Source organism: Chionomys nivalis, chromosome 7, assembly GCF_950005125.1.
Source record: "Chionomys nivalis chromosome 7, mChiNiv1.1, whole genome shotgun sequence".
Classification (NCBI taxonomy): domain Eukaryota; kingdom Metazoa; phylum Chordata; class Mammalia; order Rodentia; family Cricetidae; genus Chionomys; species Chionomys nivalis.
The window spans coordinates 80,574,989-80,600,204 of NC_080092.1; the positions used below are offsets into that span (position 1 = coordinate 80,574,989).

The following is a 25,216-nucleotide window of genomic DNA, read 5'->3' on the forward strand; positions in this document are numbered from 1 at the left end:
CCAACCTACCCTCAATCTTTCCCAGACCGGAGTCGATTCCTACTTGAACGTTTGAACTCCTCACCCAGCTTGGCAGAGCTGTCTGGGAGTATGCAGAGAGGCCAGAGCTGGAGAAAAGGAGACAGGAGAGTTTGGATAACCACGAACCAGCAGGGGTAGCCGCCTCCTCCTCCATGTGAGCAGCACTAACAGCCCTCTAGGAGGTAGTCAGATCATAGGAGGACTTCATGGGAGTTACTACCTAGAAGGGAACGCAGAGACCAAAGGTTGGGCTCCTTCTGGGACAAACTTGGCTCCCTTCCTCTTTCTTCAAGAGAGGCATTCAGAAGATGCCCACAGGAGTGCTGACCATAAGCCAGGGCCAACCCTACGGAAATTAAGACCTCGAGGCTCCTGACCCACCCTTTATTTCCTGTACCTTTCATTTAATGAGTTAGCTGAGCGGGAGCCTCCCCTCAAGTCCATCCCATGAGCCTACAGTTGGTCCTTGATGGGAGACACAACCTAACCCATCCTAACTCATGACAGAAGAGAGGGAGCTGAAGGTGATGCCGAGGGTTGAAGCAAGGGTGGCCCATTGGCCGAAAGAGCCAGTGGCAACATGGGATGGCCAGAATCCCATCTGGTCAACCAGGGAGCAGCTGACCACATCCACGCATCCTCCTCAGGTGGTCTATGGCATAGACCACTAAAAATCTGTCTTTCTTTCTTCTCAAGCAGGGTCATATTTTGTAGCCCTGTCTGGCTTAGAACTGGCTATGTAGAACAGAATAGGGAAAGCTGGCTGAGCCCCAGGCTTGGCTTTTGGTGTCCTCATCCACCTGCCCCAGTGACATTGCTTGTTCTTGTTACTTCCAAGGTTACCCGTCCCCGTCTCCCCGAATCCCACCCAGCTGCCATCTCAACCTGGGAAGATCTGCTCACCGCACTCCCAGGCTGTCCTCCATCTTCAGGCTAGGCAGCGACCCTCCACGCCATGCTTTGTGTTCCGATGGAAGTTAGCCTTTAGGGAACGGGGTCGGCTTGTTCCCAGCACATGGCCCCAGCTGGGCACCCCTTGGGGTATAACTTAACCTTGATGAAGGAAGGTATCCAGTCTAGATCAGTTTCTCCCTGGGACAGCTTCCTCGGCCGGGCTCTCAACAGCAGGGTTGTGACAGGGTTCCTCCTGATTTCTGTTCTGTCCTACACTGGATTTCCACTGCTCCCAAGAAGTGTGAATTCCATCCTCTTACTGTCCCTTGACGTGAGGACAATGTGTAACTATATGCCTTAAGGTACACACGGTTTGGGAAACACCCTCCCTTTGAAGGACCCACATCTTTTGAGGCACCTGGCCTAAGGATGCCTACCTTGCTTCCCAGAAGCAAGAGTATGTAACTATAGGACCTGAGTTCAGATCTTGCCTCTAAGGCTCAGTTTCCCCTATGGGTAATATAAGGATAAAATCAATAATACTCACTTAGTAGGTCTTTATTAGGGATCAAATGAGTCCGTATCTTTAAAGTGCTTGGTAAAGTTATCGTGTGTGTAAAAACGCACATGATAACATTATGTGTATGAATTAAAAACAATACTTAACGATTGTTCAGTCAACAAACAGCGCTGGCATTGTGCCAGGTCTGGGAAGCTGGGGTCTAGATTTCCCATCTTACAGGTGAGGAATTAACTTAGCCCCTGGGACACTCAAACTTCAGGTGAGTGTCACCTTGAGGTTTCTCCCTTCCAGTACTTACAGGCCACTTCCTCACTCCTGAGGCGCCTGGCCTGGTCCAGGTGGGCACAGTGCCCCACACTGACAGAGGCCCCTTTGTACCCTTGCCCAGGTCACACCCTGAGCTCCAAGCCACAGCAGGACAAGCGCCCTGTGTCTGAGTCTGTGTTCAGGGCCAGGTCTGTGGCCAGTGGTTGCTCCAGCCACGTGAATCTGGATGGATGGGGTCCTGCATCCCCTCCCCAGCAGGCATCCAGGGACAGACACCCTGGGCATCGGTTCCTACTCTGCACAAACCATGGGGTCAGACTCTTGCTTCTGAATTGTTTTTTAATATCAGGAGGAAAGGAGGTGTGGGCCATGATAGGATCCTGGGGGGTGGGGGGGAGTACTACCTTTTCTGTCTCGCGAAATCTCCAATCCTCTTATTCCTCCTGCCTGAATGGGGAACAGTGACCGCCATACCTGGTTGCTCTGTCTGTACCCTCCTCTTCCTTCTCCTAAATATTCTGCACACATAGGCAGACCATGGAGTAGGGGGAAGCTAAGAGGTGGATCACCTACCTAGCATAGGAAGGCCCTGGGTTCTAGCCTCAGCACTAAATAAATAAATAAAAGCAAGCTCTAAGTACATCATGGTTATAAGCACTCAGGAAGCCAGTGAGATAACCTAGGCTCACAACCACCTATAACTCCAGCTCCAGTGGATCCAATGTCCCCTTCTGGCTTCTCCAGACCCCTGCATACATGTGGCATTAAAATACATCTGCTTTTCTAAAAAAAAAAAAAAAAAAAAAAAAAAAAACCCTCATGTTTTTAAGCTTACAATTTTGCACATCTCATAGTAGTCCATAGCCTCATGTGACCTACAGACCTTAGGTTGGGTCCTTCTGAGCCTCTTTCAAATCCTTCTCTCTTCTCCCAGCACCCCTCTCACCCTGCCCCTCCCACAGATTAACCGAGTTATAAATACTACTTGTGGACTAAAAATATTTCTGGTAGAAGTAACAGTGAGATGACCAGAAACCGGCTAGGAGAAAATTCGTTCTTGACTGAAACCGACAAACCAATGTAATCTTGACCAGGGGTCTTGTTTCACTTTCTAATCTTCCCAAACTGCACGGGGTTACCTAGTCACACACACAATGGCGGAGCCTGGTGCTGAAAGCCTGCAGCTCCCAGACTGATGGGCGGATCAAATCCCAGGGCAACATGCATTGATGCTGATAAAAAGAGTTTTAGTTGAAACTAAAATGGAATGTGCCGGGCAGTGGTGGCGCACGCTTTTAATCCCAGCATTCGGGAAGCAGAGGCAGGAGGATCTCTGTGAGTTCAAGGTCAGCCTGGTCTACAGAGTGAGTTCCAGGACAGGAACCAAAGCTACAGAGAGCCGGGCGGTGGTGGCGCACGCCTTTAATCCCAGCACTTGGGAGGCAGAGACAGGTGGATCTCTGTGAGTTCGAGGCCAGCCTGGTCTACAAGAGCTAGTTCCAGGACAGGAACCAAAAGCTACGGAGAAACTCTGTCTCGAAAAATCAAAAAAAAAAAAAAAAAAAAAAAAAAAAAAGCTACAGAGAAACCCTGTTTCAAAAAACCAAATAAATAAAATGGAATGGCTGGGCGGTGGTGGCGCACGCCTTTAATTCCAGCACTTGGGAGGCAGAGGTAGGCGGATCTCTGTGAGTTCGAGACCAGCCTGGTCTACAAGAGCTAGTTGCAGGACAGGCTCCAAAGCCACAGAGAAACCCTGTCTCGAAAAACCAAAAAAAAAATAAAAAATAAAAAAATAAAAAAATAAAATGGAATGAAAAGCATGGACACCTATTTGTTCCACTGTAGCACATTTATTTGTTCCTCCGTAGGGAGGGAAACTGAAAAAAAAAAATCTCATCAAGGAATGAAGTTAGGTGAATCGAGTTCAAAGTGGAAAACGTCTCCCCAAAAGGGCCCAGCATTGGCATGTTTTGATTTAAAATGTTTGTATTCAAAACTTCCTTGGGGTTAATATATCCAGGTCAAAATAGTCAGTGTTAACACCATCTATTTCCATGCATCTCTCACCTCCATCTGAGGGATACTCCAACCACACACACGAGGGTCTTTCTGTCCCTGGACCCTATCATGCCTCCTCCCGACCCCACACCCCCGGAAAACCTGGACTTTTGCCTTGAGCACTCTTTAGCTCTATACTCTTCCGTCCCCCTGATTTGCATCTCCCATGTGAGAAACTTCCTCACAGCCCTCTCTAAAATGGGCTTTCTGTCTTGTCTCCTTTAGATATCTGTGTGTGTGTATGCGCACGCACGCACGCACGCACACACACACACACACGCACACACTCTCACCCCTGTGGAGGTCAAAGGAGAACTGACAAGGTTCAGTTCTCTCCTACCATATGGGTCCTAGAAAGATCGATCACTCAGGCCATCAATCTTCGTGGAAAGTGCTTTTCCCCTGACCATCTGTCATTTCTATATTTTCATGACAAGTTCTCATACCATACAGTTACAAGACTGTAACTTTGGAATGTAGCAGATGACGAACTTGAACTTTTCATCTTCCTGCCTCCACCTCCTCATGACCAGAGGTGTGCACACTATTGCACCCAGTTTATGGGGCTCTGGGGCTCGAACTTGGGGCCAACCCAGCTGCATCCCTAGCTGCCTCTGTCTCCTCTTAGCCCCTTCTCTTTATGTTCTCTTGTTCTCGCTTGAATTCCCAAGGCAGATTCCAGGGTAGGCACTTGAAAAATGTTCGTTGAGTGAATCATTGTCCATGGGACAAGGGATGGGGAAGCAGGATGGGACTCCCAGGCCTCTGGGAGGAAAGAGGGTCAGGGTATACAGTCACATCCCTTGCACACCCCTGAGTGCAAGCTCCAGAGAGGCCCCTGTCAGCAGGAGAGAAAAGAGACCTACCAAGGTAGCTTATTCCCTGCCCCCACCCGGGCCCATCTTCCCAAGGATCACCCACACATGCCAACAGCTGCCCCAATCTGGACTGTCCTTTCTTTCCTGGCTCCTACACTTGGCTGCTGGCAAGGCTGTCCAGGAAAACCTTGTGATCTCCACTCTGACTTCTTCACCGCTAACACACACCTCAACCTGAAGATCCTGGTTCAATAGCCTTGCCTTCAGTAAGGGCTAGTCAAATTTCCAATTAGAACTTAGCTGGTTAAAAATTAGCCTTTTAAAAAAAAATAAATAAAAAGCTTTGAGTCCCTTTCCCCCACAGGAAGCTGCTAATTAGGACATCAAGTCTCAGAATGAGGTCACAGAAATACCGCCTAGCCTTAGCCTCCCTTCCCAGCCAGAGCCACAGGTCCAGGATGAGGAGTCCTGGGTGGAAAGAAGGTCCTTCAGGAGGTGGCCAAAGATGGGAGTAGGAAAGCCAGAGGCTAGCTGGGTGATGGTGGTGCACACCTTTAATCCCAGCACTCAGGAGGCAGAGGCAGGTGGATCTCTGTGAGTTCGAGGCCAACTTGGTCTAAAGAGCTAGTTCCACCCTGTCTTGAAAAGCAAAACCAAACCAACAAACAAAGGAAAAAGGAAAGCCAGAGGCCAGTGCACCCTGTGGGTCTTTTCACTCAAGGAGACCTGGGTTCAAAGCTGCACTCTGGTGCAAGAGTTGACCCTGAACAAGTAGCTTTGACCTGTGCACTTGCCTCTCACCTGCAAAAGGGACTTTTACTTCTGTGGTGTTCACTGGACCGAACCACACAGCTCTGGATTGACAGTGTGAAGCCAAGCGCCTGGAGGACCCTGGGGTCCCAGGCATATGCCTCCTACGGAGATCCTAGAAGGGGCCATGTGATGGTTCATCTTGTCAATTTGATGGGATTTAGAATCACTATGAAAACAATTCTCCTGGCATTACCCAGGTTAGGCTGAGGTAGGAAGATCCACCCTACATGTTGGCAGCACCATTCATTGGGCTGGGGTCCCCAATAAAATAAAGAGGAATTGAGCACCTGAATTCATCTCTTTGCTACCTGGCTTCTGACCAAACCCTAACCCCAACCCTAACGACTAGCTGCCTCCTGTTCCTGCCTCTCTTGATCTGAGAGGCTGAAACTTCAGATTGTGTACCTTCTGACTGTGTGCCAAAACGAACCTTTTCTTCCTCAAGATGCCTCTGTCTGGTGTTTGATGAGACAACTGTCCAAGCCCAGGACAGAGTCCTTCCTCTCTCAGGTATCACTGAATGGCCAGGTCAAGCTCAGCCAAGGAGGCCAGGCTGGAAGGTGGGCAGATCTCTCCTGAGTTCTAGAGTTCACGCCCCACATTCCCGACGTTTCTTTGCCACCCCCCGCCCCCACAGAAAACACAAAGGTTCTGGTTTCTGACATCTCCCGGCATCCCCTTCTAGAATTCTCAAAGCAGGATGGGGCTGGCATCATGTAGGAACTGGCAAGGTGAGGCCAGGAGGGTGGGGAGGAGAGGTTCTGGGCCTCCCTGGGGAGGGAGGTAGAGCAGCTGAGATGTGGCCAGGTCTCTCCATGGGCATCTGGAGTTTGGGAGGGTCTGTGGATCTGGCTCTCACCACACCCAAGGAAACCTTAGGCAAATAAACAAGCAGCCAATACAGCAAGGCCTGTATGGGAGCTGCGGCTATAGTGTGGCCAGCAGCAGGGACCAGAGAGGCCAGAGGACTGTTAGAGAGGCCCCCTGGCCACAGCGGCGGAAAGGTTGGAGCAGGGTGGGGGCACAGTGGTGGTTTGGAGCAGGAAGTTGGGCCTGGGGTGCATGGGTTGAACTTGGCAGCTTCAAGGTAAAAAGAAAGGTGTTGATTCAGCCTGGTTCTTATCCACACTTCTTCTGAGGGAGATTCCAAGTCCTTGCCTTCCACTTAAGGTCAAACTGGAAAACAAGACAGACAAGGAGCTGCCCATCCATCACTCTGAACCCCCAGTTCTGCTTCCAGGCTGACTCTGGACCTTGTCATTGAACAATATACCATTTCCAGAGCCAGAGTTCTCAATAGAGGGCAGGGACAGAGGCACCGACATGAACTTATTGTCTGCAGGTCCTGATACCCTTCATTTGCTTGGAGGAGGAGAGGGGCCCAGAAGTGACAGTAGTGCCCCAGGATGCTTTGCCACTTTCTGTGACCCAGAGACACTCACCCATACTGTTCCCTTGAGCTTCTTCAAGAGAATGAGTCCCAGAGACACAGACCAACTAAGCTCAGAGGTGGAAACATGGCGCTAGGGGTGCTGGCTCCTATCTGCAACCCCAGCACTTAGGAGGCTAAAGCAAGAAGATTACTGTTCTTTGGAGGCCAGCCTCACTTACACAGTGAGTTCTTGAGCCAGCCCGAGCTATAGATGAAGATCTTGTTTTCAAAATAAAACAGACACAGAGACAGAACTACAGAGCCATATAGCCAGAGAGAAAAATGTGTGTGTGTATGTGTGTGTGTGTGTGAGAGAGAGAGAGAGAGAGAGAGAGACAGAGAGAGACAAACAGAGAGAGAGAGAGAAGGGAGGAGAAGAAAGAAAGAACAGAGACAGGGAGACGGGGAGACAGGAACAGAACACAGCAGGGAGATGATAAACATTCATAGACTAAAGCAGAAGCAGGAACCAAGAACTGCACAGACAGTCCGGCTAGAGATGAGATTCAGGTCCCCTAGGCACTCCTGAGAATATGAGGGGCTGTACACCAAGTCTCTTGGGGCTTGAGGGAGTCCCAAGAAGATGGTGCTACTACCTCCCATCTCCACATCTCCAACACTAAGGCACTGCAGACTCCTGCCTTCCCACCCTCCACACACCCACCAAGTAAGTCAGCCGTTGGCCACTGGAGCTGATGGGTCACCCAAGGCACAGAAGCAGGAAAGGAGGCTGTGAATGTGGGAAGGGCATAGAGTACACTGTAGGCTGTCAGAGTCAGTGTACAGGGTGTCCACAGGAAACTTGGTGCTCAGGGATGGTTTGTGAGCCAGGTAGCGTGCTGGGTGAGTGAGTACATGTATGTGGTGGGTGTGTCTAGTTCCATAAAAAACTCTGCAGTGTTAAGGAGGTCAAAGTGGTGGGGTTGGTCCCCAAACAGCCCAATAAGAATCATGACTGAGCAGAGCTAGTCACAAAAGAGATGGCAGGACTTTGTTTTCTGAGCAGACAGTATGTTCAGGGGCCACAGGGCACTCCGCAGCAGCTTAGAACAATATGGCAGCCGGGCGGTGGTGGCGCACGCCTTTAATCCCAGCACTCAGGAAGCAGAGGCAGGCGGATCTCTGTGAGTTCGAGACCAGCCTGGTCTACAAGAGCTAGTTCCAGGACAGGCTCCAAAACCATAGAGAGCCGGGCGGTGGTGGCGCACGCCTTTAATCCCAGCACTTGGGAGGCAGAGGCAGGCGGATCTCTGTGAGTTCGAGACCAGCCTGGTCTACAAGAGCTAGTTCTAGGACAGGCTCCAAAACCACAGAGAAACCCTGTCTCGAAAAAGCAAAAAAAAAAAAAAAAAAAACAAAAAACAAAAAACAATATGGCATTTGTTTCTAGCAGGGATGACCCCAGTCACCAGCTAACTGGCCCCCAAACTCCTGAAGAAGCCGCTCCTCCCTGGCTGCGGTGTGGGAGGGCATGGTGGGATGGGGCGGAGGGATAGGAGATATGGTGGATATTCAGCCTCGCCTTTCTCTGATCTGGTTTCCATCCCTCTTGTTGCTACATGCAAGTTTATTTTGTCCTTGCTCCTTGGGAGCAGAAAGTGCCATATCCTCGCCACGCTGGAAAGAGAAGCAGCAAGCTCTCCTCCCAATCCCATCCCACTCAAGCATCATAGGACATTAAAAAAAATGTCCCAATTTTTAGTTAGAGAATGAGGTCAGGAAGCCCAAGGGGGGACCGCTTTATCGGTGACAACAGACAATTTTCACTTCACCTTGAAACTCCCTCCTTGTCTAGAGGTGCTTGGCCCAAGCCCAGTTTTACGGCCACTTTACCAGAGGAGACAAATATTAAGAAGGACTAACCAAATGCCACTTGGGGTCACAGATTCAGCCAGGTCCCCTGCTACCTTTGCAGGACCCAGAGCAAGAACACCGCTGGTGGTCCACAGACACAGGTCTAAATATCATAACGTTCTAATGGCATGGTGGCATAGGCCTGTAGTCCCAGCTGCCTGAGAAGCTGAGGCAGGAGGGCTGCTTCAAGTTTAAGGCCTGTCTGAATGACTTTGCCAGACCTTGTCCCCCCCAAAACAAAACAAAACAAAACAAAAAGCCTGGGATATGACTCCAGGGTAGACTGCTTGTCTAGAACATACAAGCCCTGAGTTTGGGCCCCAGTACTGTAAAATAACAACAATAGATATTTTAAAGTTATAGATCTTGTTAAAGAAATGTCCAATATTTTTGAGATAAGGTTGAATATATACCAAGCTAGCCTCAAACTCTAAATCCCCCCTCACCCCGCTTATCTAAATCAGCTAAACTTCTGATCCCCCTGACTCTGCCTTCCAAGTCCTGGGATTACAGGCAGGTTCCACTCTACCTGGTTTTATGCAGTGCTGGGGTAGACCCCAGGGTCGTGGGCAATGCTTGGCAACCCCTCCGCCAACCCAGCTCCACCCGTTCCATAAATTAGTTTCTAGCACCCTACCTTGACAGCTATACCAGGTGACCTAGGAGATCAGGCTTAAGTTCAAGTTTTCCTGCTTCCTGTTAGGTAAGTCTCACACCAGAATGACATCACTGTAGAGAGGTGACTTCCTTCTCACCCTGGCTCCAGCCACCCCTGCCCTTGCTACCTTCCCACCGCCAGGGCAGCCACATTCTCTGCACCACAAGGACCGCTGATACAGACACCTGGCCTCAGTCTACTTCCGGTCACAGGCCCTGTAAGATGGTGCGCTAGCTGGGCAAGCACTCTGCCAACCGAGCTGTGTCCCCTGAGCCCTGAGCGTGTGGTCCTGATGCTCAGCCCCGCTGACTACATTTGACAGAAGACACTGAGAACAGAGCGCTTGGAAGCACCCAGGCTAGGGCATGTGGGCATTGCCTCCCTTGCCCGGATTTTAAGGGTACTCACAGGTTGGCCTTCTTTGGTGGCCACCAGAGCTAGATAGAGCCAGGGCTTGACGCTCTCCCTCCCTCCACTGAAGGGCAGTTCGGACAATCCCCAGGCAGGATTATTTATCTTCCTGGAAAAACCCAAGCCAGTTTGATCCCTACTTGTGGATTTCTGGAGGCGGAGAGGGGAGGGAGCTGACGCCAACAGGGAATTTCTGTCAAGTTGGGTCTCCAAACCAGAGCTTGTTCCATTTAGGCACAGCCCCAAATGGGCCCCTGCAGCTCCCTGGCTCCTGCCTCACCCTCCTGCAGATGAAAGGCAACAGAAATAAGACGACAGAGCCAGGAGTAAGTGGTTCTGGACAGCACAGAAATGGGAACCAGCAGGGGGCCGGGGCTGGTAGGGGAGAAGTGCCGGGCATCTCTCTTTTCCACCCGGCCCCCACCCCCTGCAGATCGGCTTTGCTGTCCTACCCAGGAGGGGACACTTAGACCTGTTGAGCCATCACCAGGCGCCAGGACTGTGCTAAGCACTCTTCACACATATTCTCATTAAATCCCTTGTAGCCACCCTATCAGGTGGGTTCTATCCTTATCCCCGTTTCAAGTAAGGAAGCAGTTCAGAGGCAGAGGTGACAGGACTCAGTGCTGACCTACCCCGAAGTTCCCCTTTCCTATAACTCACTGCCTCCCAGAAGCAAGCAGCTTGCTATCCCAGAATCTGAAAGGATGGTCAGAAATGAGCGAGAAGGACCAATGAGATGGTTTAGTGGGAATAGGCACTTGCTGAAGATCTGAGTTCAATTCCCCAGCACCCACATACATGGTGGAAAGCAATAATGAACTCCAGCACATTGGGCTTTAACCTACACACATGCATGCTTACACAGGCACACACACACATAAATTGAGGAAGAATTTACTGACAGTGATGATGGTGTTTGGGGAGGAGGACCGTGGAATGAGAATCTAGATGGCCATGAAAAGTTCTCTCCCCTAGCCGCCACTTCAGTCTACCCAAAGACTCTGTTCCACACCCCAGGACTCTTTGCTTTATTTAAGTGGACCAGGAGGTCCCTATCTGTCTCTCCTTTGTGGCTCAGGGAGCCCAGCATCACAGCTGGGTTAGTTCAGATTGCCTTTTTCAGAAAACCTTCTCTGGAGTCCTGGGAGACAGAGCCCCACCCTAAAGTCCAAATCCCACATGAGGGGGTCCGGGCATTCCATGCCTGCCTTCCTCTCTGTCTCCGAAGCCTGACTCCAAAACACAAGACAGAATGAACCTGCTGAACCCAGGGCCAGTATTTCCTCACACACACCTCCAGGCTGCATCCATACTAAGTGCAAATGCAGACGACCCGGGGACACCAGAAAACCCAGGTCCCACTCAAGTAGGCAGCAGCTGTCACCTCACTTGTCCCCAGAACAGCAACCTTTCGGTTCATTCCATCACTCCAAACATCTGTGAAAGATACTGCCCTGGGACCCATTCAGGACACTTGGGGTGACGAACCCCCATCCCACACACACCTGCTGCCGTCCGGAACACTTTAGGGTCTACTACCCGATGCTGCTTTCCCCAGCGCTCGGACTCTGGCGGCATCACCTACAGCCAGTGGGTCCTTTCAACTTCCTCAGAGTTTCGTTGCACACACTCTCGCTCACTAAGCCCAGACAGAGAACGTCTCTGGGGGTCCCTTAGGTTATAGACGAGGGCAGGGGAATGCGCTGCTTTATCCTCCCGGGCTGCCCTCAGGGTCCTCAGTGGGGACCCGCCAGCATTGCTTGTCTTACCTGCAGGGATGAGACAGAGCCAGCGGTGGCCACCTGCTCTCGCCTGGTTTGCTTCACAGAGGTTCTGGGCTCACCGGCTGGCTGGCCGGGGGCGGGGCCGAGCCGGGAGGGGCGGGGTCTCTTGTCCCACCCCAGTCCGAGCAGTGAGAAGTCTCTATGAATTTGAGGTGGGGAGTAGGGCCCAGAACAGGGTCACTGGGAGTTCCGGTTTCTTTTCTTCTTTCTCCCTCACTTCCCTTTTGAAACAGGGTCTTATGCAGTCCAGGGTTACTTTGAGTTCTTGGTCCTCCAGCCTCCAGATGCTAGGATTACATGCAGGTGCCACCACTCCGGCTCAGCTCCCCCTTTCCTCCTACCCCTTTTTCTTTTGCCTCCTTTCTCTTTCTTTCTTTTCTTTCTTCCCATTCTTCCCTCCTTCCTCTTCTCCTCTTCTTTTTCTTTTCTTTCTTTCTTTCTTTCTTTCTTTCTTTTTTTTGTTTTTTTTTTTTGTTTGTTTGTTGAAGGCAAGGTTTCACTCAGGCCTTGAACTAGTCAGCTAACATCAGTTCTTCCTCAGCCTCCCAAGCGCCAGGACAAGAGGCAATGAACCACCACACACTTGATTTCCTGAGGGTTAGGACACTTGGGTCCTCCTGACCTTCTAAAACTCCCTCTTTCAGACAGCCTGATCCAGATGGTCACAAGCCTGACTCCATCAGAAGGCTCCAGCCCAACGCAGCAGCTAGATAGCCTTGCCGGAACCTCCCTTGCCCTAGTCTGAGGCTCTTGCAAAATTGAAGGTGGGTGGGGATAGGGCCCCTCCTCTAAAGGTCAGCTCCCCCATCCAGGGCTCAGCCACATAGAGACTCAGGCTCTAGACTATGTTAGGTGTCCATCTTTTTCCTCTCTCCTTGCAACACAGGGCCCGCCACCCCCTCCGTCCCCAGACACCCTCGCAGGTCCCTCAGCTGTCACTGTTTAGCACTGGAATGACAGGCGTCCAGATTCCGTGAGTCCAGTCACATTCGAGGCCATTGAGCTTAGCACTTTCTGCCCCTGCCCCCCCCCCCATCAGTCGCTAATTTTATTGACCTGTAAAAGGCACGTTCCTGGCTGGGGGCAGGCGGTGGAGGAACTAACTCAGGACAAACAAAAGGCTCCCAGGAGGAAGGACAAGGACCCCTGAAGGGACCAAGGACGCCTGGAGAGGAAGAAGGTCTCCTCAGAGCGAAGATGGATACCCAAGAGAGTGGGAGAAATTCTAGCTCTCAGTCAGCAAAGACTGGGAGAAGAGAGAATGAACTATTTTCCATCCACTCTGAGGCAGGGCAAGGATGAAGCAGGAGAGATGACGGTTGGATGGCGGGAAGAACTGTCATCCTCCTGCGACATCTCTACCCTAACCCTTTCCTCCCCCCCCTGAAGGTGACTCTTGCCTGCTGGGCCTCCTACTACAGAAATAGCCCTTTCCCTGAAGGATCAACCTAGATCTCGCCTCTCTTAAAACGAGAACAAAAAATGTAGGCCTCTGCAACTCATTCCCCCTATGCCATGCCTACCTCATTCCAGCCCTCAAACCATCAGCTTCTCTTCACCCAGGAACTGCAAGGGGGCCTGGGGTTAGAGCCTGACACAGCAGAGTGGGGGGGACACAATGGCCTCAAATGGAGGCTTTTAAATCTGGGAACGGAACCCAGAGCCTCTCCTGTGCCAGGTGTGTTTTCTGCCTGTGAACGCTGTCTTCAAAACCTCCGATTCATCCTGTTGACGACCTACATGAGGGTCGGACAGATACCGAAGAGATTTTTCTTTTTCTTTTTTTCCAGACTGGATCTCTTGTAGCCCAGGCTGGCCTCAAACTCACTATGTAGCCAAGGATGACCTTGAACTTACTTTCACTACAGTTATTGCTCACGTTGTGTGTGTGTGTGTGACGTGTGTGCACACGAATACACTGTGGTGCACGTGAGGAGGTCTGAGAACAACTTGGCAGGAATGGTCCCCTCCTCCCACCTGTAGGGCCTGGGGATTGAATTCATTAAGGCTTGGGGCAACACTTTACCCAATGAGCCATCTCCTGTCCCTATCTCTTCAAGGCTTGGATTCCAAGTAGTTCTAGGGAGCAGACCCTAGGCTCTGTGGATGGGAGGCACTCTAATAATTGAACTACACCTCCAGTCCCAAGGGTAATTTTTTTTTTTTTTTTTAGGGCAAAGAGAGAATTTTATTTGGTGAAGACAGACATCCAGAAGAGACCAGATGGCAAGGTGCTGTGACAAGGGAGCCTAGGAGGGGCCACAGGAGATCCCACACTGGGCAAGGCACAGGCTCGGGATCTGGAAGTGTCCTCAGCCGTTCAGCACCATCCGGACAAGCTCTTCATAGTTGTTACAACCGTTGCTCTCCTCATGACCCACCACCAGCATCTCCACTTCCTCCTCTGTCATCTTCTCTCCCAGTGTGACGAGGACATGCTGGATTTCAGCACCCATGACGGTACCATTCCCTTCCTTGTCGAACACACAAAGGCCTTCGACATAGTCCTCATAAGTTCCCTGGTCCTTGTTCTTGGCCACAGTCTGCAGCATGGGCAGGAAGTGCTCGAAGTCCAGCACCTCCACATTCATCTCATCGCTCTTGGGGTTCCCCAGGACCTTGAGCACCTCGCGTTGGTAGGATTCTGGCCCAGGGCTCATCACGTCCCCACATTGGCTGTACAGGATCTTGCCATCACCTGTTCAGTCAAACAGCTGGAAAGCCTCCTTGAACTCTGCGGTCTGGTCCTCGGTGAAGTCACACATCTTGGCTGCTCAGCTCTGCAGGACCTTTTCAGGCAGTAATGGCTCCCCAAGGGTAATACTTTAAGTTTAAAAACTACTATAGTGTGGGGGAGAGGGCTAGAGGACAGGGCTACGATGGGAACAGAGACGCTTGAGAGGGTGTGCTTATATCTTTTTGCTTGTTTGTTTTTCGAGACAGGGTTTCTTTGTGTAGCTTTGGGGCCTGTCCTGGAGCTAGCTCTTGTAGACCAGGCTGTCCTAGAACTCACAGAAATCTGCCTGCCTCTGCCTCCCGAGTGCTGGGTTTAAAGGTGTGTGCCACCACCACTTGGCTTTATGTGCTTATATCTTGATTAGAGGAGGGTATACGTGGCAAAATGTATTGAACTGCACATTGTTAATATGAAGTTTATTTTCCATCAATTATACTTCAAAATAAAAAGTATTACATTATTTTCTCTCATTTTAACAATTTTAATTTATGAAGGGGCATCAAAAAGAAAACAAAAACCCAAAGGCTGCCTGGGCAGTTCTCCTATATCAGTTTTTCCACTCCATCCCAAATGTATAAGAATATTTGTGGCAGAATAAAGGTTCCCCCCCTACCCTTGACCAGCATACTACCCGGGGGAAGGGAATGGTTTGCTGGACTATCCTGCCCCCTGCAGTCAGTCTGAGGTAGGTACTACAGCCACAAGTCGTCAGTCCAGGGAGAGATCAGATAGGTTCTGGGCGCAGTACTGTAGAATGTCAAAATCAGGTATTGAGAAGGGCACCCGGGACCACTTCTTGGCCTGGATCCTCCCGTGAGGGGTCTCCAGGAGTATGCCTCGGATTTTGAGCACCGGCAAGGTCACTGATTTGTAGATCATCTGCAAGCCCCAGACCTGGTGGTGGGACAAAAGTCAACATCTGGGTTTCTACCACCTGAGGCCATCATGCAGTGGCTCCCGAAGACGGGACTAGAGCAGAGACTGTGGGTTACCCACGGCAGGACTCATTGCCACTCTGTGTGAGGGTCTCTTTTTCCCAGATCAAGGGCCTCTGGGGTCTGGGGCTGAGAGAGCTCTTGGCCTGAGCGATAGCCCCTCACTTACCTCCCCACAGTTACTGCAGCTAATGGTCCCTCCAGGCCTCCAGTCCTTGAAGACCTTGTTAATGACCACAGGCTTCTGGGAGACAGTATAGTAGACCCTAGAGGGGATGAGGTAAACAGCGCCCTTCTGGAGTTCCTGTACCCCAGACTTCAGGCCCTGTAGCTGGCTGAGCCCCTGCCAGGGCAGCAGGGTTTTCTGCCTGTCAAGATACAGAACTTCCCAGAACCAGGAAGTCGAGACCTCAGAGGGTCTGCCTGCCCCGTCTGCACCCCGTTCCCACACCCAAGCTTGGGAACTTTTTGACTCCCACGTGAGGATTTCAAGTTTCCTTATGAATCTCCTCCTTCCTTATTTCCAACCCCAAGCTACCTCCCTTCACCTGACAGAGTGTTCTAGAAACATCCATTCCCCCTGACATTCCCTGGTTCAGTGTGCACCTGAGCCTCCTCATTGCCTCCTGGATGACGGTTTAACTTCTAGGCCCAACCTTCAAGATGCTCCGTGACCTGGTTGGTCTTCCTGCAGCCCATCACTCCCATCTCCCTCTCAGGATGACTAGGCTCCCTCACCTCTGCCTAGACTCATCTTCCCATGTTCAAAGCCCACCAACCTCCTTCTCCTACCTAGGTGAAATGCTCCCTCAAATGGAACCCATGCAAAGAACCTTGGTGCTGCGACCTGACACACAAGCGGTGTCAGTAAACAGGTACTTAATGACTATTGTAAGTAGAAGTAAGGTATAGGAGGTAGAATGGGGTGGGGGTGGCTTAGCGAGAGGGGGAGCTCTTTAACTTAGTAAGTGAATGACGGATCAGGAAGGTGTGTGTCTGCCACCAAGCTCCTGTGGAGGTCTGAAGGCAACTTCTGGGAGTTTCTTCCTCTACCGTGCGATCTGGGAATCAGGCTCAGGCCATCTGGATTTTGAGACGAGCTCATATAGCCCAAGATGGCCTCCAACTTGCTGCGTAACTGAGGGTAGCCTTGCCCTGCTGATCCTACTGCCTCTGTTTCCAGAGTGCCGGATTATAGGTGTGCACCACCACCCAGGTGCCGGGGATAGAACCCACAGGGCTTTGCGTATTTTAGGAGAGCCTTCTCCAAACAGAGTTATACCCCTCCCAGCCCACCTTTTTCTTTTTTCTTCTTTTATTTATCTTTTGAAACAGTTTCTCTCTTTGTAGCCCTGGCTATCTTGAAACTAACTCACTATGAAGTCCAGGACCCTTCTAGGACCCTCCTCTTTTTGAGTCCAGCCTGTCCTGGAACTGTCTGTGTAGCCAAGGATAACACCTTGAACTCCCAGGTACCGAACTACAGGCGTGTATAACCACCAAACCACTACCACCATACCCAGCTACCCAGCTAGCTACTGGCTTTGTTTATTTGTTTTGTTTTTAAGCGATGGAGGCCTTTCTATTGCCTTGGCTCTGAACTCCTAGGCTCAAGCAATTCTCCAGGCCACCTCACCAGACAGTTGGACTTGTCTTGAATGTCCTGAAAGTGTGTAGGACCAAGAAGTTAGTTTGTAGCTAAATTCTTTGTATCCTAAATTCCAGTTCTCTTTCAATCCCACAATGGCCACGGAAGCTTAAGAAAGACACCGCCTCTCCGCTTCTTTGCTTGTGAGATGGGACTATGGATAAAACCTGCTTGCTAAAACGCTCTTTAGCCTCCTCCACCTTGCAAAAGTCCTTCCTCATCCTGCCAGCCCTCCCAGAGCTCTCACGAGAAGCTGGGGTTCACATTGACGTGGTGGGTGCCCTCCACCTTCCGCAGGTCACTTCCGTAGCCCACAGCCACCATGCAGTTGATGCAGAGGAGCTGCACGCGCTCCGCTGGGAACTGCCTCTGCTGACTCTCCCGCTGGGCTGCGCGCACTGCTCGCTTAGCCAGAGCTGCCCGCTGCAGGTCCTGGATCTGGGGTGGGGGGCAGTGGGGAGGAGACATGACATGGACAGCAAGAGCCCCAACCTCAGGAAAGCTCCCAGGGCATTTGTACCTAGACCCAGAAGAGACTAATTTTTTTTTTTTTTTTTTTTTGGTTTTTCGAGACAGGGTTTCTCTGTAGCTTTGGTGCCTCTCCTGGAACTAGCTCTTGTAGACCAGGCTGGCCTCGAACTCACAGAGATCCGCCTGCCTCTGCCTCCCGAGTGCTGGGATTAAAGGCGTGCGCCACCACCGCCCGGCTTTTTTTTTTTTTTTGAGACAAGGTCCCTGGAGCTCCCTGACCCAGCTGGCCAGGAAGTCCAGAGATGCCCTGCCTCAGTCTTCCCAGAGCTGAGATCACAGGAACCCTTTGATGTCCTCAGGTTTTTACTTGTCTAGGAATCTAAACTCAGTGCCTTGTTCCAATCTTATCATCTGCTTGTGTCTTTGTTTCCCTTCTGTCTGTTTCTAGAAGCTCTCTCAGAAATACAAAGTATCTGCCCCCATCCCCACCTTTTTTTCTGTTGTTTTGAGACAAGGTTTCTATGTAGCCCTGGCTGGCCTAGAACTCCTTCTCTAGATCAGGCTGGCCTCAAACGCACAGAGATCCACCCGCCTTCTGCCTCCCAGGTGCTCAGGTTAAAGGCCTGCACCACCACTGTCCACCACCCCAATCCTCCCTCCCCGCCCCCTTTTTTAAAGACATATTCTCATGTATCTCAGGTTGGCCTCAAACTTGCTGTGGTAACCAAACATAAGGGCAAACCTAGGACAAGGCCTGTTTCTAAAGTTATGTGGAGGACAGGCACTACCCTCTCTGGCAACATGACCCTAGCCTTCATCTTTCTCTGCATGGTATAAAAGTTCCTTGGATAAGCTGGGAGGGGACCCCAGGAGTGTGTGGGTGCAGTCAGAGTCTGCTGACCTTGGCCTTGAACTCTTGGGGGTCCATCTTCTGCACTGCAGCCACTGCCTGCTCCATCAGCACCTCCAGAGCCTCATTGGTCAGCTCCCGCTGCAGCTCCCGACTGCCCTCTGCCGCCACAAAGGAGTACACGCTCTGCCCAGCTCGAGCGCGGCCCCTGGCCTGGGAAGAATGGCAAAGGTCAGCCAGGAGTAGGCTGGGGTCCCTGGCCGCTCCTTCCAGGACTGTTGCAGTGGAGAGGAGGGCCCTAGAGTACCTGGACCATGGAGATCTCATTGGTCAGGAGCCCATAGCGTACCACCACACTGCACTGGGCGATATCCAGTCCTTCCTCTGCCACACTTGTGGCAACTAGAAGGTTCAGGGTACCATCCCTGAACTCCTGGATCACCTCTTGCTGGCCTTTCTGTGGAAGGATTGGGGAGGAGGAGAAGGTTTATACGAACTACTCAGAGTCCCCAAGATCCTGTCCATCTTCCTTGGTGACCCCAATCCTTAGGGCCACACATTCTTTCTCTTTCTCCTGCCCTGTCTCCTCCCCTCCCCACCTTTAAAAGATAGATTCTCCAGAATCACAGGCTGGCCTTGAACTTTTGGTGTGGCCAAGAATGATCTTGATCTTCTACTCCTAAGGCTTCTATTGTCTCTCTTCTTCTGGTGCTGGGAGCAAACTGCATTGCCACACCTGGCTTATGGCTTTGTGCTTGTTAGGCAAGCATCCTACCACCAGTGACTCCTAAAAGTCCCCATCTACCCAGCTAACCTCTGTTCTCCCACAAGGCGTCTCACGGGCCTGACTCTCGGTCTTGAGAAACCACAGAACTCAGTCTCTTCCTTGCCCCCCCCTTCCTACTCCGTTCCCTGGGGCCCTTAGGCCAGGCTAGAGGTGGGGGCTGGGGAGGGCGGGGTGATTCCTGTCAGCTCTAGGAAGATTCAATCCTTCCTTCCCCCAGCCTTCCTGCTATCACTCGGTGCTGATGACCCTGTCCCCCACTCTTCCCAATGAAAAGCCACCAACCAAAACCAAACACCTGGGTCATGTGTGTGCTCTGGCTGGTATTCCCTGCTCCAATCAGCATTTGGGCCTTGATGTTCACTTTCTGTAGGCCAGGCTGCTGGCAAAGCCAGAGCAGGAGGGAGTAAGCACTCTGGCGGGTTCGGGTGAAGATGATGCCCCGAGGGTGGTTGGGTCTCCCAAATTGCTTCAGCAGGATCCCTTCCAGCATCTCCAACTTCGGATTCTCGGGCCCATGAGCTGCTAACTGGGCCAGCTCATTCTTATGGCCTGGGAACACCAAAACAGAGGCAGAGGCAAGGGGTTTAGGCCTGGATGTAGACAGGGCGTTCACAGGGACAGAGGGATAGGAGGAACCCACTCCTGTCCATCCCCTGAGCTATTCCAAGAACTCACATAGGACATAGTTTCCACTCATTATCAAGGCCAGCCTTATATAAGACACTGAAGTACCCCAGACTGGCACCCATTCTCAATCTTGCCATTAGTACCTTTTACATTTGTTTTGTTTTGCTTTTTTGAGACAGGGTTTCTCTGTGTAGCCCTGGCTGTCCTAGAACTTGATCTGTAGACCAGGCTGGCCTCGAACTCACAGAGATCTGCCTGCCTCTGCTGGGATTAAAGGCGTGACTCACTGCCAGCTGACTACAGGTAGGGCCTTGGAAACTGTTGTTTTAGTTCTTTTAGACAGGTTCCCACGTAACTCAGGCTGGCTTCAAACTCACTGTGTAGCCAAGGACGACTTCTGTTCCTGCTTTCACTTCCTAAATCCTGGGATTACAGTCATGGGATCTTCACTTGAAACCAAACTGGGCCTTTGTGCATGCAAGGTAACTGCTCTAACCATTAGACTGCACCCCAGCCCCACCCTTGAGCTTTTCTCTTTCTTTTCTCTTCCACCCCCACAGGGTTTCTCCGAGAGCCGTGGCTGTCCTGAAACTGTCCAGGCTGGCCTTGAACTCAGAGCTCTGGCTGTCTCTGCCTTCTGAGTGCTGGGATTAAAGGTGTGGATCTGTTTGGTCTTTGAGCTTTTCATTCAAACTTATCCTTGATACCAGAATAGCTTCAAGCCAGATTTTTCTGTACTAAGTGTGTGTGTGTGTGTGTGTGTGTACATGCATACACACTAGAGATCCCTGTCAGCTGTTTTCTATCACTCTCAACCCTTATTTTTTTTTTTTATTTATTATGTATACAATATTCTGTCTGTGTGTATGCCTCAAGGCCAGAAGAGGGCACCAGACCCCATTACAGATGGTTGTGAGCCACCATGTGGTTGCTGGGAATTGAACTCAGGACCTTTGGAAGAGCAGGCAATGCTCTTAGCCGCTGAGCCATCTCTCCAGCCCCTCAACCCTTATTTTTAAGTTTTCATTTTTTATTATCCTGTATGTACATGGCATGTGTTCATGGGTATGTGTACTGTGACACGTGGGGACTATAGAGTCCGTTCTTTCCTTCCCTGTATTTACATGGGGTTGAGAGATCAAAAGTTTGTACAGCACGAACCCACTAAGTCATTTACCTTATTATTATTATTGTTGTTATTACTATTATTATTATTTGCGACAGGGTCTCCCACTGAAACCTACTTGACAAGATGAACTGCCCAGCAAGCCCCAGGGATCCAGGTGTCCCTACTACTCCAGTGTTGAAATGACCAGTCTGTTGTACCTGAGTTGTTGTTTTTTTAAAAAATATTTATTTATTTATTAAGTATACAATATTCTATCTGAATGTATGCCTGCAGGCCAGAAGAGGGCACCAGACCCCATTACAGATGGTTGTGAGCCACCATGTGGTTGCTGGGAATTGAACTCAGGATCTTTGGAAGAGCAGGCAATGCTCTTAACCTCTGAGCCATCTCTCCAGTCCCCTGCACCTGAGTTTTAAGTGGGTGCTTGGGACTGGAATCCGGGTCCACACGTTTGCATGGGAAGCCCTTTACCTGTGGAGCCCACCCTAAGTGGTTTTTAAAATATCTTGGTTGGGGGCTGGTAAGATGACTCAGAAAGAAAACACCTGACAGTTTAAGTTCAATCCCCAGGACCCATACTAGGAGGAGAGAACAAACTTCGGCAAGCTGTCCTCTGTCTTCCACTAGAGTGCTGCTGTGGTACAAGGGCCCACACGAATGTACGCTTCCTCACCCCACTTAGCAAATTAGTGTAAAAAGTTAAAATATCTGTTAATAACCCGAATTAGTTTTTCTGCTGCAAACTGTCACACCTGAGGCAACAAGTCTGTCATACCAGCAGCCTTGGGTTTTGGTTGGGAAAATAAAGAGTCCCAGCCTCCCTAACTGACCTGGAGTGCTCTAGCAGTTCTGACCCCATTATGGCTCACCATCGAACAGCTCCAGCAGCCAGCGTTCAGCACGCAGCATCCGAGTTTTCGTGGCGCGCTCCCTTTGGTAGAAATCTTGCAACATGTCAAGAGCATCCCGTGCACGGACGGTGTCGTGAGTCAACAGCGCGTCATTGTAGCGCCGCAGGTGGAGCGCATACACCCGCCGTTGCTGGAGTCCTGCCTCTGCGGCTGCAGGCAAAGGGCACAGGGTCAATATTCCTAGGTTCTTCTGCTCCTAAATGGTCCACCTAGACCACAAATGTAGAAGCTTCACCCGGGCAGAACCTCCCGAACTGCTCCTCACCAGCCTTGCTCAGCTCCACTACTTGCTGCTCGTAAGTCTGCGTTCCAAACTGCTGGCTCAGTTCAGGCATCGCTAGTTCCTGGTGAATTTGTTTCATAAGCTCTTTTAGCAAGTCTCCAAAAGGGTCCTGAGAAGGGAGGAATGAGGGGATGAGGGGATTCCCATACATATGGCAGAGTTGGGTACCATGGAGGTACCATTTATCTTGGGAGTGAGAACATCAAAGGGCTGGCCTGCTGGGCGTGAAGTAGCATCGCGGCTGGAGAGCTTCTGCTGTCTCAATTCTGCCTTTGCCCTGTAGCCTGGACACAGTGATGTTGAACCCTGGTTCAGCCCTGCCATTACAGACAGCAGCCAGTGCCATTACTGAAGAGGAGAACTGGTCCAGCCTCGACACCAAGTGCCCCAGCTTCACGTCTTGGCAGTACCATGAGCCAATCTCAACAGTAGGCTATGGACGCGGACTATGTGCGCCTCAAAGCACTGAACACAGAAAGGATAGGTGGCGTCACAGAGGTACAGGCAAGCGGCCTGAAATGACAAGACCTGGGGGAGGTGGAGTCAGAGCCCAAGCCGAGCTTCCCTAACTCTGCACCGGACCCCAGCCTGCCCAGGGACTCCTCACGCACCTCTCTGCGCCTTTGGCAGAGGTCATACTGCTTGCAGGGTTTCGGGTTGTGCTCCAGCAGCTGGGGGCGGCAATTCTCTGGTGACATGATGCGCCACGTATCCAGGTTGGCACAGAGCTGGAGGTGACAGAGAGGCATCACTGGAAAGAGGGGTCAGGCAGAATTTTGAGGAGGCGGGGTCCTGGCTTAAGAACAGGAAGAGCCGGGACAGGCCGGTGGTGGTGCACGCCTTTAATCCCAGCACTCGGGAGGCAGAGGCAGGCGGATCTCTGTGAGTTCGAGGCCAGCCTGGTCTACAAAGGGAGTTCCAGGACAGGCTCCAAAGCTACAGAGAAACCCTGTCTCGAAAAACCAAAACCAAAAAAAAAAAAAAGAACAGGAAGAGTCTAAAGCAGGGGCATTGCGAGTTGGGGTTTATTTCTTCCGTGTTTGAAGGTATGTCCTGAGTTACTAATATTCTAGGTACTGGTGTGAGAGAGGAACTTAGATGGACATGAACATGAAGAAACCATTGAGAAATAGCTAAGAATACATAATGGAGGGCTGGAGAGATGGCTCAGCGGTTAAGAGCATTGCCTGCTTGCTCTTCCAAAGGTCCTGAGTTCAATTCCCAGCAACCACATGGTGGCTTACAACCATCTGTAATGAGATCTGGTGCCCTCTTCTGGCCTTCAGGCATACACACAGAAAGAATATTGTATACATAATAAATATTAAAAAAAAAGAATACGTAATGAAAACGCATTCGGTAGTAAGAATGAACTCTGAAAATTCTAAAGCTGCTGCTATAACAAAGCAGTGGGGACGGCCAGGGGAGACTGTGACAACGACAGAGCTGCTTACTGGGCACTCCAGGCAAAAGGAACAGTAAGTTCAAGGACTCCAGCAAGCACAATAGGCTCAAGATACTGGTAGCCACAGAAGGAAGGGTAGGGTTGTAGGGCTGGGGAGAGGCCAGGCAGGCAAGGAGGTCCCCTAGTGGATCTGTGGTAGGAGGGCAGCAGGGGCTCAACTGACCTGTAGGATGTGGTCAATGGCCCCTTGGAGCTTGGTGGCCCCGCCGGTGCCTGGGGAGGCCGTGAGCCCCAGCACCTGGGGAAGGCGCTCTGCCTTCTGCAGCTTGTGCTCTAAATAGCGGCTCAGAATGACGTTGTAGACCGTATCCTTGTGGGTGTGGTGACACTCGTCCACCACGAGCAGTGAGAACTCTGGGGGCACATGAGGAACAGTTGTAAACTGCACCCGGCATCTCTTCCAGCAGTTTTTGCTTTGTGAGGTCCCCTCTCTTTTCCCCATCTCCCTTCCTAACTTGGGGCTGTGCCCCAGACAAGGAGCAGGCAGGGTTGGCTTCTCTTCAATTTATAGACTAGTAAAGTGGGGCTCAGCTGGGGAAGGGGCTTATTTGCCCGGGAGCAGGTTTTATAACCAGGATTCGGCCTTGGCAATGGGGCCCACTCGTTCCCACAATGACTCGATCCACAGGTGTTCACAGGGCCCCTGGCCTCACCTGTGAGCTCTACGTGTTCCTCGTCTTCTGAGCTGACCAGCGCCAGATGCAAGAGCTCTGCTGTGCAGATGAGCAGGTCATGGCTCCGAGCCATTAGGCCAAAGCCAGCTCGGGGTCCCATGTCCCCACTCAGGGTAGTCATGGTCCAGCATTTATCCAACATGCTCCTGAACTCCTCAGCATGCTGGCTCACCAGGTGTACCTGGGAGTAAAGAATGCGGGGAGAGAACCTGGTTTGTGGTGGTGGTGGGAAATGGCAGTTATTGGAGGTTGGGGTGGGGGAAGCTGGGAGTAAGGTGACCCTTCAGGACATTGCTGGGTCCTGAACCAAGGTGAGAAGATCCAGCAGCGCTGTACTAGGAGAGACCAAGAATGGTCAGGACGACGGGAGATCCTGCTGTGGGAAGGGCAGACCACTCACCCTGTTCACCAGCACCACCACCTTGCCTCTGTCTACTGTCTCTAGATGCCGCTTGGCCACAAAAGCAGCTGCCCGAGTCTTGCCAGCGCCCGTGGGCAACCAGATTATGATATTCCTGCCTTCCAGAGCAGGCAAGATCACCTCCCACTGGTAGGGCCGCAGCTCCATTCTGGAATGGCAGAGGTCATCAGAACCCCTGCCTTCTAACCCCTCCCCCCTCCCAGACAGCACAATCGCCTGCAGAAGTTGCCCTGTGCCTGGAACTCCAAGCTTCTCAGGGAGGCGGGGCAGCACACCGTAAAGACCCACCTGGAACCTGCTGCGGCCAGAACCCGGGTTGGGGAGAGAGCAAACCAGCCTGGTCTCTGCTGAGTCTTCTGGAGTTCTGGAAAACCCCGTGCAGGCAGCTCAGTGATTAGAAACGAAACTGAAATAAGGGGAGGGGCCAGAGGAGCCGGAGCCCAGCCCAGCCCATCCCAGCCACAAATAAAAACAGGATTGGGGTGGGGTTTAGTTATTGAGTGCGCTTTCATTGCCCCACCTGTACTTTCTCAGCCCTTTTCCCCAGCTGGGTTAAGGGGAAGGCATGGAGGTTCAGACCTTGGTTGACTGGACCAGGACCACCCTGGAGTCAGGGGATGGGCAAGTTCTTACTCTCCCTTTGTACAGGAGACAGGCTGGAAGCCATTGGGAGAAGAGGAGAGGGGTGGCAACCAGGCAGGTACGTCACTCCTAGGAATTACAAGGGTCAGCAGCCCCA

The 25,216-nt window shown here is 51.4% G+C and overlaps 3 protein-coding genes across 5 annotated transcripts in view; all 3 read right to left on the reverse strand.

Moving 5' to 3' along the window:
* Positions 1 to 11,571, reverse strand: part of Znf385c (zinc finger protein 385C) — a 49,079-nt gene extending 37,508 nt beyond the window's left edge. For both annotated transcript variants that reach the window (XM_057775554.1, XM_057775552.1), the window contains exon 1: positions 11,525 to 11,571. The gene's annotated coding sequence lies outside the window, so the exon portion shown is untranslated. The remainder of the gene's footprint in view (positions 1 to 11,524) is intronic.
* Positions 11,572 to 13,715: 2,144 nt separating this feature from the next.
* On the reverse strand, positions 13,716 to 14,344 carry LOC130878072 (myosin light polypeptide 6-like). Its single transcript, XM_057775847.1, has one exon. The coding sequence runs from the start codon at positions 14,197 to 14,199 to the stop codon at positions 13,852 to 13,854; it is 348 nt and encodes a 115-aa protein (XP_057631830.1). The 5' UTR covers positions 14,200 to 14,344; the 3' UTR covers positions 13,716 to 13,851.
* A 354-nt stretch (positions 14,345 to 14,698) lies between these two features.
* Dhx58 (DExH-box helicase 58) lies at positions 14,699 to 25,208 on the reverse strand. 2 transcript variants are annotated; one of them, XM_057774406.1, is made up of 13 exons: positions 24,766 to 25,208; positions 24,457 to 24,625; positions 24,036 to 24,237; positions 23,546 to 23,736; positions 22,529 to 22,645; positions 21,900 to 22,026; positions 21,593 to 21,784; positions 19,263 to 19,516; positions 18,488 to 18,637; positions 18,232 to 18,393; positions 17,107 to 17,297; positions 15,381 to 15,477; positions 14,699 to 15,170 (listed from the first exon to the last, which is right to left on the reverse strand). In XM_057774406.1, the coding sequence occupies exons 1-13, from the start codon at positions 24,987 to 24,989 to the stop codon at positions 14,985 to 14,987; spliced, it is 2,262 nt and encodes a 753-aa protein (XP_057630389.1). In that variant the 5' UTR covers positions 24,990 to 25,208; the 3' UTR covers positions 14,699 to 14,984. The 2 variants fall into 2 exon arrangements, with proteins under 2 accessions (XP_057630389.1, XP_057630390.1); XM_057774407.1 differs by lacking the exon at positions 24,457 to 24,625.
* Positions 25,209 to 25,216: the final 8 nt, after the last annotated feature.